Below are 14,404 nucleotides of genomic sequence, written 5' to 3'. Positions count from 1 at the left end.
TTACTTAAAGGCTGAAACACAGAGCTGCGGTGGCCTGGGTCCTTCTGGAGCTGCACCTCTCTGAGGGAAAACACTGAGCCAGCTAAAACAAAGAGGAGGAGAGGAGCACTGATCAAATCTGTGAGTAGCCCAGCGTGTCGCCTGTCTTGGGCATCCGGGGCTCTAGACCCAGACGTTTTTTCTTTAACCCCAAATAATTTGCCAGAAGCGAAAAAATTTCAAAACCACTGGTTTCATCTTTGACAACTTGTTTTAGCTTGTTAATACTAATGGGCATCTTCAACAAAACACCTAAAGAAGTTGGTCAACATTTTCTTCAGATGTAAAGTCTCACATTGTTTAGCACTAACCTTTTTAAAACGTTTAACATGTTAAAATGTTCTGTCAAATCCTTCTGTGCATTTTGTTTCAGGATGTTTAAAACGGTTTCAACTTTGTTTATCAGAACTTTTTTTTCTGTTCACAGCCGAGTTACCGAGACCTGTGGATCTAAATTACACCTATGAGGCCTTTATAGTGTGTGTACAGTGTATGTATGTGTGTGTGTGTCTTACTGTCTGCCAAATTGTGTATGTTATCCCCCAGAGTCAGGAAGTAGGGGTGTCGCAGAGCAGCTTCAGAGGACATTCTGCTCCTCGTGTTGTACTGCAATCAAAACACAAAAGCAGCTGATTAGACCAACTGTGAGATCCCTGCTCAGGTCTGACTCAATCCCGGTGTGTGTATGTCATCGTGCTTTTGTCTCATACCAGCAGCAGAGCAGACAGCAGGTCAATCCCCTCCGTGTCCAGCCTGGTGGAGACAAAGAAAAGAGCTCAGTTTGCACATATTATGACTGTTCAGAGGAGAGTTACTTTCATACTGGTAATAAAACAAAATAATGAGGGGATAAATATATTAATGCGTGTTATGTGTGTATGAGAAAATAAGGTTTAGTTATGTAGGCAATAATACATTTTTATTGCTAAGCTAAATGTAACATAGGGCAGATAATACTAATCCCAGTGCTGCAATAGAATAGTATAAAACGTTATTATCCATCAGTGTATTATCTTTAGCTCACCAAAACATAAAAACACATTACAAGTAATATGACAGCAAAAATAGAAATAGCATCGCTCAGAGTTCAGTCTTCAGTTGTGTTAACATAAGATGGGAAATGTGTGTCAGTTTTAGCATTTTTTACAGTTCTGCTTCTGCCATTTGTTAAGCCACCTGGAGTTTTGTTATCAGTTTCTAAGATCATAGACTAAGTTGAAAACAATTTGTTAATGTAAGTAGATGAAGCCATTTGGCAGCACAGACCTGGGGCCTGTACAAAGCGAGTTCAACTACCCAGGCTACTCTGATAACCTGGAATACGAAGCTGGTTATCAACCATCTCAGTCAACTCTGGGGTTTTTTATCCAGCTATGAGCACGTTCATGTGACAGAGGTGGACTTTTTCTGAGCAACATTGTCAGAACCACAAATAAAGTTCTTGATGTTCTTATGATAAGAGAACAAATGTCGCACCTTGTTTAGCCCTATGAGACAAATTGTAATCTGTGAATATGGGCTATACAAATACAATTTGATTGATGATTGATTGATTGACATGCTGATATCTGGCTGTGGAGTCGGTAAAAGCAACTAACACAAGTCGCTTTCAACAAAGTGAAATGTAAATAAACACCAGAGGGAACACATGAAAGGTCTGGACCAGCAAAACAATTACACTGAAATCTGCTGACGTTTGTTGTTTCTTTAATGTAGCCTTAACTCTTCTGTCCCTGTCAGAATCCTGTAGATTGATGACTATGGTACCGATGACCTGATTGGTCAGTAGTTCGGTCGTTGAGAGGTTTCTCTCTATTCTATCTATCTCTATTCTCAAACTCAAACTAGCAGTTCAACATAAGTTACCATGGTGATTTACCACAAGGCTAAAACTCTGAGTTAAACCTCACGTTTCAAATCTAGCAGGCCCTGGTATTAAATTCTGCTTCATACAAATAATTTATTTTGTCCTTTTGACATTAATCTTCATATCCTTTACTTCTGGACCGAGCCTGAACTTGTGTTTGGGACAAATACACAACTTCACTTCACTTCACTTTGAGCAGGCTGGCTAATATGCTAAAATAAGGTGGTGAACATTCACCTTGTACATCGGTATGTTAACACTGTCAGTGTGAGCACGTTAGCATGCCAATAGCATTTAAGTGAAACTAGCACAGTGTAGTTCAGCCTCTTAGGCCAGCTGGCATGGCTGCAAACAGTTCATCTTGTCTTTTGTCTCTTCTGTCACCACTCATCGGAACAGACAGAGACATGTTGTGATACCTGGGTACGTGGTTGATGAGAGCTTGAGGTCTGTACTGAGGAAAGAGGTAGGACCGAAACTCATCATTACTGCTGATACCAGGCCAAGTGTCTTCTGTTGGAGTGCCTGGAAGAAAAGGAGTAAAGGAACCATGCAGTCATCTTCTCACACAGGACACTGTCACATCATATACTACTTTTTATCTGGCCTGAAAAGATGCTGTTATATTCTGATGCTCTGTTACCTATGAGTCTAAAAACGAGATGTAGCTCCTCCTTCACAGTGGCACCAGGAAACATGGGACGACCTGTCGCCATCTCATACATGATACAGCCCACTCCCCTGGAAGAGGACAGAGAAGATAAAGTCATGTTGTTGGTGAGGCCCTGTTCAATAAACACACACCTCAAAGTGTGCTAATCATAAGTGCAAACACGTATGGTGTGAGTGGGTCTTTTTTTCCATCTAGGATGGTGTGTTGAAGAGGTGTCCTGTTGTCTGATGAGACGATATGTGAACTCATAAAAGCCTGTCGTGTTGTTAGAGAGATACAGTCGTCTCTCCATGGCAAACTGCGGCTGGGCAAACGCACACACATGGAAGGTGAACTCAGACGAATTACTCTCCATTGTGTGACAGTGACTCATCTGGGAGATTGAAATAGATGTGCAGGATTCATAGAAAGCCTGGACTATCCTCACGCTGTTAGGTATCCATCTAGATCACAAGGTAACAGTATCACACGGAGCCAGGGCTAGCACGAGCGTGTTGAGGACCCCATGTGCTCTGTGTTGCCCTAAAGACTGAAGCATGTCAGCTCTGTTCAGATCAAATACAGGTTAAGGCCACATGACACGTGTGAGCAGACATATTAATGGTGGGTGGATCGGGGCCTCAAGCATCTATACTAATAATAGTTAATCACATTTTCAGATTTGATATTAGCAGCATTAGGATCAATGCCTAAACAAACTGATCTCCCTCATGTCACATTAAGATTTTTTCATTTGATTGTCGTTTTGGCTTCTCTGCTGCTGCTGTGTGCAGCAACCACCTCACTCACACAATATAAACATATTAACCTTTTTTACACGTGTGATTAAGTAATCAACAGGACTTGGAAGGTGGAGGGGGTTGTCCACAGTAGGTCGGTGGTTCAATTCCCAGCTCCTCCAGTCTTTATTCCACAGTGTCCTTCGGCAAGACACTGAACCCCAAATTTCCCCTGACAGTGTGTGAATGGCGGGTGATAGAAAATGTACTGCATAAAGAAGCACTGTATGAATGTGTGTGTGAATGCGACTTGTAGCATAAAAGTGCTCTATAAGTACAATTCATTTACCGTTACCTGATCCAGATTGGCCTTATACTCCAAGATTCATGTCTTGGTTGTACTATGCTTGAAATAATAAGTTTTGAATACAAAATTGCTAAGTAAAATAAATACATGAAAATATATTACAAAAAAATTATTTTGTGAATTTATCCATCATTTAATACTTAAACAAAACTAAAACACCAATGTGAGTGTGTGGCCAGTTTTTATTTGTTGTTACTTTGCACCCACATGGTGTTGTTTTTCCCACCTTCTGAGTAGCTAAGGATATTGGTATATATATATATATATATATATATATATATATATAACACAAATATTGATTAAACTGTACACAGGTTAAATAAAAACAAGGGGCCTTCAAACATTCTGGTTGTATCCATGGAAAGCCTCTGTAGATCGGACCATCTCTTTTTTGTTCTTCCTTCATGGTCTACCTCGAAGACCACCTCATTCGTGGGCCATTTAGATTCTGAATTGAGACACAGCTTATGTCTGGTCTAGTAAACCAAGGGGGTCAAATGCAACTTAGACAACTAATAATCAATGTCCTACTCACCACATGTCGATGGGTGTGGAGTATTCTGTCGAGCCCAGGAGCACGTCAGGGGGCCTGTACCACAGAGTGACCACCTCATTGGAGTAGGTCTTAGTGGGGACGGACTTGGCCCTGGCCAGACCTGACAACAAACAAGGTTGTGAGACCTGAGTGACAGCAGATGGGATTTCATCAGACTACATTTACAAACCTTAATTTTGACAATTTGACAAAGATTAAGATGCATTAAGTCTAATATAGTGAATCAGAGCAGTAATATCCTCATATCATCTTCAGACATCTACACATTGTATTGTCATAGAGCGTCCGACAGATCACTGAATAAAAATATTGGAATAGTCCCTCTATCTGCTTATTTGCTGTGTTGAGATAAAAATATTGAAAAAGAGTAATGGACCTCCAGTGGGCTTGTCTAACCACTTCCAGTAAAACAGAGAGAGGGGCATAGTTGCTAGGATACAGGAAGCAAAGGTGCTAAAATGATGAAGACTTAAGAAATGAGAGTAAAATAGAATTGGAAAGTGATTGTGCCGGAGTGTAAAAGTTTGCTTTTTTAATACCGAAGTCAGCCAGTTTGAGCTCGCCCTTTTCGTTGATGAGCAGGTTCTGAGGCTTCAGGTCTCTGTGGAGGATTTTCCTCTTGTGGCAGTAGGACAGACCACGCATCAGCTGGAACATGAAGATCTGCAGGGAGACAGTGAAGATCAAAACTTAGACCTCATCCTTTCTACATGTTTATAATGGAATACAATGGTGGTTCTAGCTTGTAGGGCAACTTGGATGACCCCATATCCATAACAACCATGAATTCCCCAAAATACATACAATCATACATAAAAAAAAAAGTCAAAAATTAGGTAGAAAGATTAAAAACAATTCTAGAATACACATAAAAATAAAATAAAGTAAATTGCACAAATCCTATATCACACAAATAGAGCAACACACTTATTAAAAGAGAAGCTCATTATGATACCATTGCACGTCAAACAAGAAACACACACACTAAACTGGACAACTGAATCCTGACCTCATCATTAATATCATAATATAAAATCATGAAATAATTTGCATTGGTTGCTGATGCCAGACTGACTTATATCATTTATTTGTTTCCTCAGGCTTCCAGCAGAGAGACGTGCGGTCAACCTCTGCCCATGTTGCCCATATCTAAATCTGCCATTAATGGATTATTTTTAAACTAATGTGGCCACGTTAGTTGGGAGTAAAAATGTGACATATGACCTTTATCACCCTTTAGAGAAATCAACAGAATGTCTGCCCACATCCCTATAAACCATCCTGTTCCCTGAGGGCCTGACCCTAACTAAACATATTCACATTCTCATAATAGACAAGGTACTTTTATACTTCAGCAGCTGAGCCGTCCTCTGAGGATACACAGCCTTGATGTTTGGCAAATTTCCCCATTGTGGGACAAAGGAAAAGATTATCTTGTCTTTTTTAGGGGATAAGTGCAGAAATTCAACAAAATCTTAGAATAAAAAGGTAATACTGGCTCTGCCTCACATACCTGAGACTTTCTGCTTTTGTAAAAAGTCTTTTCAGAATCCTAAAAGACTCCTCTAACCATCAATGTGAAAAAAAAATCCTCCTTTTGTGCTACAAAAAAGATTTTCAACCTATTTCCAAAGATGCACTTTTTTTTAAACCCAAACAAAGATGCTGGCCCGAAATAACGAACTCTTTTGCTCAAACTGTTGTATTGGCAGATGTTGTTAACATAAAATAAGTATATATATTTTTTTTTATTATAACATTTTTAAGTGATTAAACTGATGAAAATGTTCTTTATTTTGCAGTAGACTGAGTATTCCTTTAATCCATGATGGTTAGAAGAGAGTCTGAACAGTCTGAAAATACCTTCAGAGCTTGGTCGAAGACCCTCTGGCTTTTTCCAAGCTCGCCAATTATTTATTTTTCACACTCAGTTACTAATGAATCATGTGGTGCATGTGTCAGCACAGATGTAACCCGGTACATGTCCCTGTCTGTCTTAGGTGTGTGGTTGGTGGTGTGGCTGACATCTGATGCAGCTGCGGACGAGTCACTTCCTGGCGTGCAGCTCACCTTGACGTTGTTCATGCTCATGAGATTCCCGCAGTTGTCCAAGTACTGTTTAAGGTCACTGTCCTGGAAGACAAAGTACTTACAGTATTCACCTTCATATTCATATCTATATTCCACTTTCGTATTTGAGGTCAACACTTTCGGCACTTACAAGATACTCAAACACCAGCGTGAGGCAGCGGTCCGTGTGGATGATGTCATGCAGCGTGACGATGTTGGCGTGCTTCAGGTTCTTCAGTAGAGACACTGTACGGACAAAGAAAGGAGACAATGTAAAACCAGTAAAACAACAAAACAAAACTACAACAAAACTACAACAAAACAATCTCTCAACACCTCAAAGCTGCTTGAACAATAGCTTAGCCATGATTTAAGGTTCAACATTTGTTTCAGTGTCAGTTGTCAGGAACAAAAGTGTGAGGTCCTCAGAACAGGAAATGTAGTTTAAACTCTGTAGTGCATATATCTCCACCAAGGCCCAATGGTCCTCTAAAATTAAATCAAGCTGCACAAATTGCAAACACTCAGAAATATTCCAGATTTTTTATTCAAATCCATGAATTAATCCCTGTGAAATCAGTGAAAATGTCAATGTCAAAATGTCAAAAAACATCAATCTCACAATGTGGATAAAAAAGAAAATTTTTCAAAAGAAATCTGTAATTTGTACATTTATTCCAATCCACACCATGATGGGTTCTTCCCAGACTGCATCCTTCCACCAAGTTTTGTGATAACCTATCCAGTAGTTTGATGATCTTGCTCAAAATCTCAAACCACCATGTATGTTCTTTTAAATGAAATGTATTAAAATTGAGTTTCGTGAAAGACAAGTTCTGAGAATTGTAGTCAAGTCAGTTCCTTCTTGTATTGGTTGGTCGTAAAACAGAATTATTATCTACTGGAGGGCAGGACACGTGGCCCTCAACCTTGACGGAAAATTTGAGTGTTTGTGTGTGTGTGTGTGTGTGTGTGTGTGTGTGTGTGTGTGTGTGTGTGTGTGTGTGTGTGTGCGAGAGTGAGTGAGTTGACATGTGTGTACCCTCTCTGATAGCCGTGCATGGTGCTCCCTCCTCGTGCTCCAGTCGAATCTCCTTCAACGCCACCAAGTTCTCTGTTAATTTGCTTCGCCCTTTGAACACTGTGGCGTACGTCCCCTAAACACACACACACACACACACACACACAATACATCTCTAGGTGACATTCTGATAACACTATATATGAAAGAACTCTTGCAGATAAGCCTTTTGCTATTAATAGCAACAGAATAATGAAGTTAATGTGACTGGAATCTGTTTATCGTCGCTGCCTGTTTACTTTCTCATCATCATCTTTAAAGTAGCACATAAACAAAAGCTTACCACATAATTAATTGCAGCTGACTGAATCAGGTTAGAAGTTTTAACCAACGATATCACCCACAAGCAGCATCACACTACTTTAATTAGCTTGCATGACTTAAATGTCATGCAAGCATTTTAAACGGCCGTTGATTTAAACTAATGTTTAAATACATATGAATTTCATCAGGATCAGATGTTCTTTCTCATGATTATGCTTCATTTACACATGATAAATGATTGTGGATATTCTAATAATTGTGGATGAATTACTGGCTGAAATGGGTTATTTCTTCTGTTATCAGCTGCTGAGCCTCGTGACTGGGTTCAAGCAGATTCCGTCACTAATCATTCTAGACTCCTCAAGGCAACAATAATTCTCACATGAAGGGTTTTGTATGAAAGCAAATCATGTATGTCACACAACTTAAATGCCCTGTTCATCCAGTGGGGCTCCAAACATTGCGACCCTGCAGGGAGCAACACATCCAAGCACATGGTGTAAATGCAGATTTAATACTGTCCTCTTTGTTGGGTTGCAGGAGCTACAGCAGAAAGCTGGACATGTGGGTACTGTAGTTTGACTTGTTCAGGCATATAAACAAAGCTACTGTGTTGTTCCCGGTTTTGAAAGGCTCCTGCATGCCCCGAGAGATTTGACTCACAGCCTGTCTGATGAGTATAATGAAAACTCACACACAACTTGTGGTCAGTGCGGTCGACGTAATACATCTGAGAGATGGTTTATTTCTGTTGGATAAAGTTCACCTCAACTAGAGTAACTGCTGAGTGTCAGCAGCGGTGGGTGTTATGGTGACGCTTTAATTCCTCACTGGACGTAGAGCCTGGAAGTTGTTAAAAGGTGAATGTGTGAGTAATTGGGAGAGACGTACCTCACCCAATTTGCCGAGCTTCACGTATGTCTCCAGTTTCCCAAAGCCTATATCAGACTAGAGGAAAAAAGAAAGAGCCAAATTAGTCTTTCACTATTTAGTCCTTTGACTGCACCTTAGAATACATTTGCAGACTTAATTCAAGTACATTGCTTTTGAATGGTGAACTGGAGAAAATATCAAAGAAAATAAGGGACCTTTGACAAGATAGGAAAACTCACAAAGAAGAAATATACTCTGAACTGAGACATTCACTGGCTGAAGAGGAATCTCTCAAATAGAAACAAGCCAACAGGGTTACTGAATGAGATTTATGAGAGCAATCAATAAAACATATATTACAGTGGTCCGTGACCCTTGTCAAGGTTCAACAGTTCATAGGCTGATATCGTGGATGGACAGATAGAGAGATAATGTGTAGTAATGTAAAGCACTAACCAGTGAAGCGCGTCGAGACGTGCGACTGAGAGGTTTGCAGAGCGGTGAGTTTTCACTCTCCAGCTGCAGTTTCTGCAGAAACTCTGGAGGCAGGCGGATGTCCATGGGCAGGGACATGCGCTTACTGACATCCTGGAGGAAGACAGCAGAGTTCACAACATATATTACTCCTGTCTGTCTGTTCTGGACACAGAGATACATTTTATTTCAACCATTATGAACATGGACTTTTCATCTGTCCAAGGTCCTTTTTAGTCTCACCCAATCTCAGATGGGATTGGCTCCAGCCCACCTGTGATCCTCAAAGGACGAGTGGTGTAGATAATGGATGGATGGACGTTAGTAACATCATTGATTTAGCCAATCTACTATTCTAACCTCATTTCATATGGCCTAAGCTACAGTGAGCTAGTTACAGTAAGCTAACCTTAAATTATCTTGAATTCCTTGCTTACTTAGGTGACTTGTACATAAATAATCTATGTGCAGAAATTAGCTCACTCTTTGAGGCATTATTGTGGTTTTAAGAAACTAGAAAACAACAGACTACAACCAGGTCATCTGCTCATTTTGCACCATGTTAAACTGCTATGGCCTAATGTTATGTTAGCTAACAATATAGACCAGTGTAACTGATTATTTCTGTGCATGTTAGTTGGGCACTTTTAATGAAAGGTGTATGTGTTGTAAACATAGTATTCTTCATGGTTCATAATCATCAACACTGAAGCTGCACAAAGAGGACTAAGGGGTCTGGAGAGGCAGCTACTCTCCATATAGCATGAATGAATCACTCATCAAGGCTTTTTCTGAATCATCAGATACAGACAGTCTAACAAACAGCCTTCTGAAAAAGAGCTGCTGCTCCAGACCAGGATCCATGCATTCGCCACTTACTAACATAAACCACTGCAGACCTGATTCTCGTCATCAGGAACCCCTTCTTTGGGCCTGATGTTACAGTAATGTTATTCATTTTTTCACAATCAGGTTGTGATTCTCATCTCCATATCAGTAATGACATTACTGCCAATAAACATCATATTACTCACACACACTCTTGAGAGAGGTCCGTGATATGTTTATTCCTGACATTGGCTTGACACAAACAACAGAGAATGAGCTTGATTTTACTTAAGGAAGAAAAAATGAATTCCAACAAATCCTATTTACATTTTTAACCTTCAATTTTAACCTAATATCTTCTTATCGACATCAATATACTAATTTTAAAACACTCTATTATACCTATCATTCTCCACACGGCATAAGTTAGTCACTGTTTACTTTTAAATTCAGCCAGTAAGTAAATTGATTACATTTTCCTGAAAAACTTGCTTAACTGTGCCATCATGTCTGCCATCATAGTGACGGCTTATTAGAGAGTGAGTCAATCGATAAACTAAGTCCTGCAGTGCTGTAGGTCCAGCAAACATTCCCTTTTGTTTTTAGTTGTTTCAACTGTTTGGATCTCCGCTGTTGTTGAAGGTGAGTGGAGGTGTGCTGAGAATTACATGTCACAGCCAGTCATAACCTACAGAATGTGGGTGTGTGCAGGCCCTTTAAATGTTAAGAAGTCATCAGTTAACAAGGTGATCTCCCGTTTCAATAACAGGACAAATCGAGGCTTGTAATTGTAAATAATAAGTGTCAATAGCTTTTGGTCTGAATGCTCCGTAATGTTTGCCCTGTTGAATTAGCTAACAGGTAGCTAAGAGGAATTTTCACACCCTGTTAACCATGTTGTCATTATCATTGGCTGAGTGATCTATGAAGCATTAATCAACCACAATTTGCCATTTGTTATAAACCCTTTTTTCACAAATACCTACACACGTCAATCCACACTGTTCAGCTCGCAGCCCTCTCACTGTCACACCATTATTTTTGTCTGAGTGCTCCTCTCTCCCTGGCATAGCCTCTGCATGTCTGGTACGAGTTGTGCGGGGTATGAGAAAGATTGAGAGTGAATCACACAAGCTCCACAGGGACATTTTCTGAAAAGGTGGAACTGTGAACTCTCACATTTCCTACAAAAAATGATAGTGCTGGGGAGAAAGTAAAAAGCCTCTGAGGTGACTCATCTCATCAAGCTGGTGGAAATAGAGAAATGGCTCCTGGGGAAGAGTTTAAACAGGAGAACAAACTACCTGTGTCCCTGTTCACACAATGTCAGACTAATATGAAATACTTTTAATGTGCACATGGACTGTACGCTTTCCTGCAAGTGCTTAATCGGCAGCACAGAAATGTCTGTGTAAGAAAAGCTTGGCAGTGTGTGACTACAACGTGACAACACACCAAAGTGAACACTTGCCTTTATATTAACCTGTGCTCTCCCACAGCTGCTCTGAGAGACCATGCTACTCACCTCCATGGAGAAACGTCTGTGCTGGGCCTTGCTGTTGTAGTGGAGTTCGGAGGGAGACTGAGCTCCTGGTGTGGTGGGTTCAGGGCTCATGGGACTGGCATCATGAGAAGGAGGACCCAGTCTGTCTGGAGTCAGACCTGACCAAGAAAACAAATCAGTAGATGAACAGATGGGTGGTGAAGGAAAAGTCAATGGTGTGGGAACGACACAGAACACCTGCAGTGCTCATCCGAGTATATTCTGGTGGGGTTGGAACACCATTCACCATCGCATATGATTCATTCAAAACGGCATGATTTACACCATGTTTTTACCCTGAATGTCCTCTAAAATCCTCCTCTGGAGCCGCATGGATCACAGTGAACCTTAAGGCTAAAAACACGGTGTAAATGAAAGCGTCCTGAGTCAAATTTAAATGTCGGGGTTTACGGTTGCTTGGATGAAACCACAGGAGCACAATAGAGGCATTTTATGTTTTCTTTTTCAGTTTGAAGAATCAGTCACCATTTGGATTTGGCTGCAACTCTGTTTACCCCTAACCCCAACCCCTCCATCGGCATAGTGGTGAGTAGACAATGTGTACATTTTCATTTTCCTTTTAAGTTAAGGAGCTGCAGATTCCAGCTTTGCAGACATAAGAGTGGTATCAATGTTCTCACATTGCTCTTGATAAGAAAGCAGATAAGTGTCTTTCCAAAACTTATTAGACAACAAATGCTGTTACTGACTTATCCCCTCATCACAACCACAAAATTTACACGAAGAATGGACTTTGATCCTCGTCATACAGCGTGTTTGATGCCCGCTCGGTGTCTTTTGAGAGCTACCCTGCTGTGAGATTTTAGCCACAGTTTGATCTCCAGTTTCAGTGGCGAGTGTTGGCCGCCTCATCGGTACGGCAGGCGTGGGGTGTTAAGTGGACATGTGTCTCTATTTTATTGGCAGCTTCCCGATGTGTGTGTGTTATAACCAGTCCCTCCTGGGTTGAAGCATTAAGCACTTTAACTCCTTGTTTCCATGGGGACAAGGGCTGACAAGGGATGCAGACCCTGAGTCACACACTGTATATCTCTTTAAAGCCTCCCCCTCGACACACACACACACACACACACACACACACACACACACACACAAATGAATACACAGATAAATCAATTTTTCTCCTTGGCCTATGGCCTCTCTCTTTGGAAATTCAGTCGTGTTGCATCACTTAAACAAACACACAATACATTCATATAAAGACAGGTGAATGAAATACAGTAGTAGACAGACATATGGGGGCACAGGTTGTTCTCTGCAGAGCTTGACAATTTGAAAACTCTTGGATGAGTTTAACAAGGCAGAACGGCTCCTGACAGGCCACTTTGTGTCAGATTGATAGTCTAAATGGGCTGGAGGGATGAAATGACAACCTGTTTGCTAGTCATTTGAATATCACAGCTACAGCGCTTCTTTGATCTCCCGATGCTAATTAGGGTCAGTGAAGGCGACACTGATGTGAGAACACACACACATGCACGCCGCACACTGTGACACTGTTCCTGATTGCTGTGAGATATGGATGGATGCCTGCTACAGATCTTGTTAGGAAAAGGACAATCCAATATGGTGCGCCACATGATGTTTTTGTAGCGTTTCCATCTGAAATTGTGATTACAGTGAGCGAGAGAGAGAGAGAAAGAGAATGGCTGCATTAATTAAATAACCAAGAAAATCTGTTGGGGAGTAAGCTTTAGAATTAACATCCACACTGAGTTTAAGATCCTTTTTATATTCACAGGGATACTCACATTTACGTTCATGTCCGCATGCTAATATTTTCTACTTAGCACTCCACACGAAGTATAAAAAGTACTGATCGGCATAATTTGGTCATAAAAAACAGTATCAGACCATTTCAAAATTTGACTTGAAACTGGTACTTGAGCAAGAGTTAAGATGTCCGACGTTATCACATGTCATTGTTGAGTGAACGTGAATGTCTGAACCAGATTTAACAACAATCAATCAGATAGTTGCAGAGACATTTCACTCAAAATCACAAATGTTAACCGTATGATGCGCTCGATGAAGGATCACCAAAACTAGTCGGATTCATGGGGACCATGTCTGTGCCAAATTTAATGAAAACATAACCAATGGGTTTTGAGTTGTTTCAGTCTGTACCAAAGTGGCGATCAGATTTTCCAACAGGTTGAATGATATTAGCATCCTTGGAGCCATTTTAGTTGCTAGTGTGACAAATGATGGTTATACAATTTTTGTTTTCATCTATAGGTGTAGTTCTCAGGTTTGGTTAAATCTAGGATAACCTTTATGTTTAAAGATACTGATGGGTTTTTATATAGTGGTGCTATAGAGATTTCTGTTCATGGTTTTGCACTCTTTTTGAAAAAAATGTGAGTAAAAGTGATAAATGGGGGTTGTCGTAAATATCACATCCATCAATATTTTGAAATCATCAATGGGTGAAGTTAGTCACGTAATGTAAGTAATGATGTCATGTATGCTTGTGATTGACAAAACTATTTTAGTTCACTCAAGCTCTCATCAGTGTTGTTTCCACAGCATTAGGCAGCGCTGATAAACTCACTGTATGCTATGCAGTGTTTTTACTGCAAACACACACGTATCACCAGCGCTGAAATGTCATTAAATTGCAATAACCGGTCTCTGCAGAGGGCTTTTAATTTGAGATTAAAGCAACAGGAAGTGGAGTCAGGTAGTGACACAAGGCTGAGGTGAGGAAGATGAAGGGAAAAGAAATAGAATGATGAGAAAGGTAGATTTAAAGGCTTCAAACACCTAAAGAGGATGCAACTGTTTCCCAGAGTCGGACCACCAGCTAGAGAAAGCAATATTTGCAACTCTCCTGCTACTACACCTACCGCATATCTTGGTAATTTAGAAAGTAAGACAAATGTTTATGGACAAATCATTACCAGTACCAGGCACACAAATGAGACAATGGTAACTGAATGTTAACTAATTAGCTATTACAAATATTCGCAAAAGGGACAAAGGCCCTGGGACAACCAGGACAAATAGGCCTACCAGTGCACCATCAT

The 14,404-nt window shown here is 40.5% G+C and overlaps 1 protein-coding gene across 1 annotated transcript in view; it reads right to left on the bottom strand.

The window, feature by feature from the left end:
- Positions 1 to 14,404, bottom strand: part of cdk18 (cyclin dependent kinase 18) — a 43,172-nt gene that overhangs the window by 1,428 nt on the left and 27,340 nt on the right. The window contains exons 3-15 of the mRNA XM_034586580.1: positions 11,337 to 11,473; positions 8,966 to 9,097; positions 8,528 to 8,584; positions 7,334 to 7,448; positions 6,443 to 6,537; positions 6,292 to 6,354; positions 4,761 to 4,884; positions 4,201 to 4,321; positions 2,550 to 2,647; positions 2,326 to 2,431; positions 750 to 792; positions 555 to 645; positions 5 to 82 (exon numbers count right to left, since the gene is read on the bottom strand). Of these exons, the coding sequence (XP_034442471.1) occupies positions 5 to 82; positions 555 to 645; positions 750 to 792; positions 2,326 to 2,431; positions 2,550 to 2,647; positions 4,201 to 4,321; positions 4,761 to 4,884; positions 6,292 to 6,354; positions 6,443 to 6,537; positions 7,334 to 7,448; positions 8,528 to 8,584; positions 8,966 to 9,097; positions 11,337 to 11,473 (1,260 nt within the window). The remainder of the gene's footprint in view (positions 1 to 4; positions 83 to 554; positions 646 to 749; positions 793 to 2,325; positions 2,432 to 2,549; positions 2,648 to 4,200; positions 4,322 to 4,760; positions 4,885 to 6,291; positions 6,355 to 6,442; positions 6,538 to 7,333; positions 7,449 to 8,527; positions 8,585 to 8,965; positions 9,098 to 11,336; positions 11,474 to 14,404) is intronic.

Source organism: Hippoglossus hippoglossus, chromosome 5 (assembly GCF_009819705.1).
Source record: "Hippoglossus hippoglossus isolate fHipHip1 chromosome 5, fHipHip1.pri, whole genome shotgun sequence".
In the NCBI taxonomy this organism is placed as follows: Eukaryota; Metazoa; Chordata; class Actinopteri; order Pleuronectiformes; family Pleuronectidae; genus Hippoglossus; species Hippoglossus hippoglossus.
This window is presented reverse-complemented; position numbering and strand designations above follow the sequence as displayed.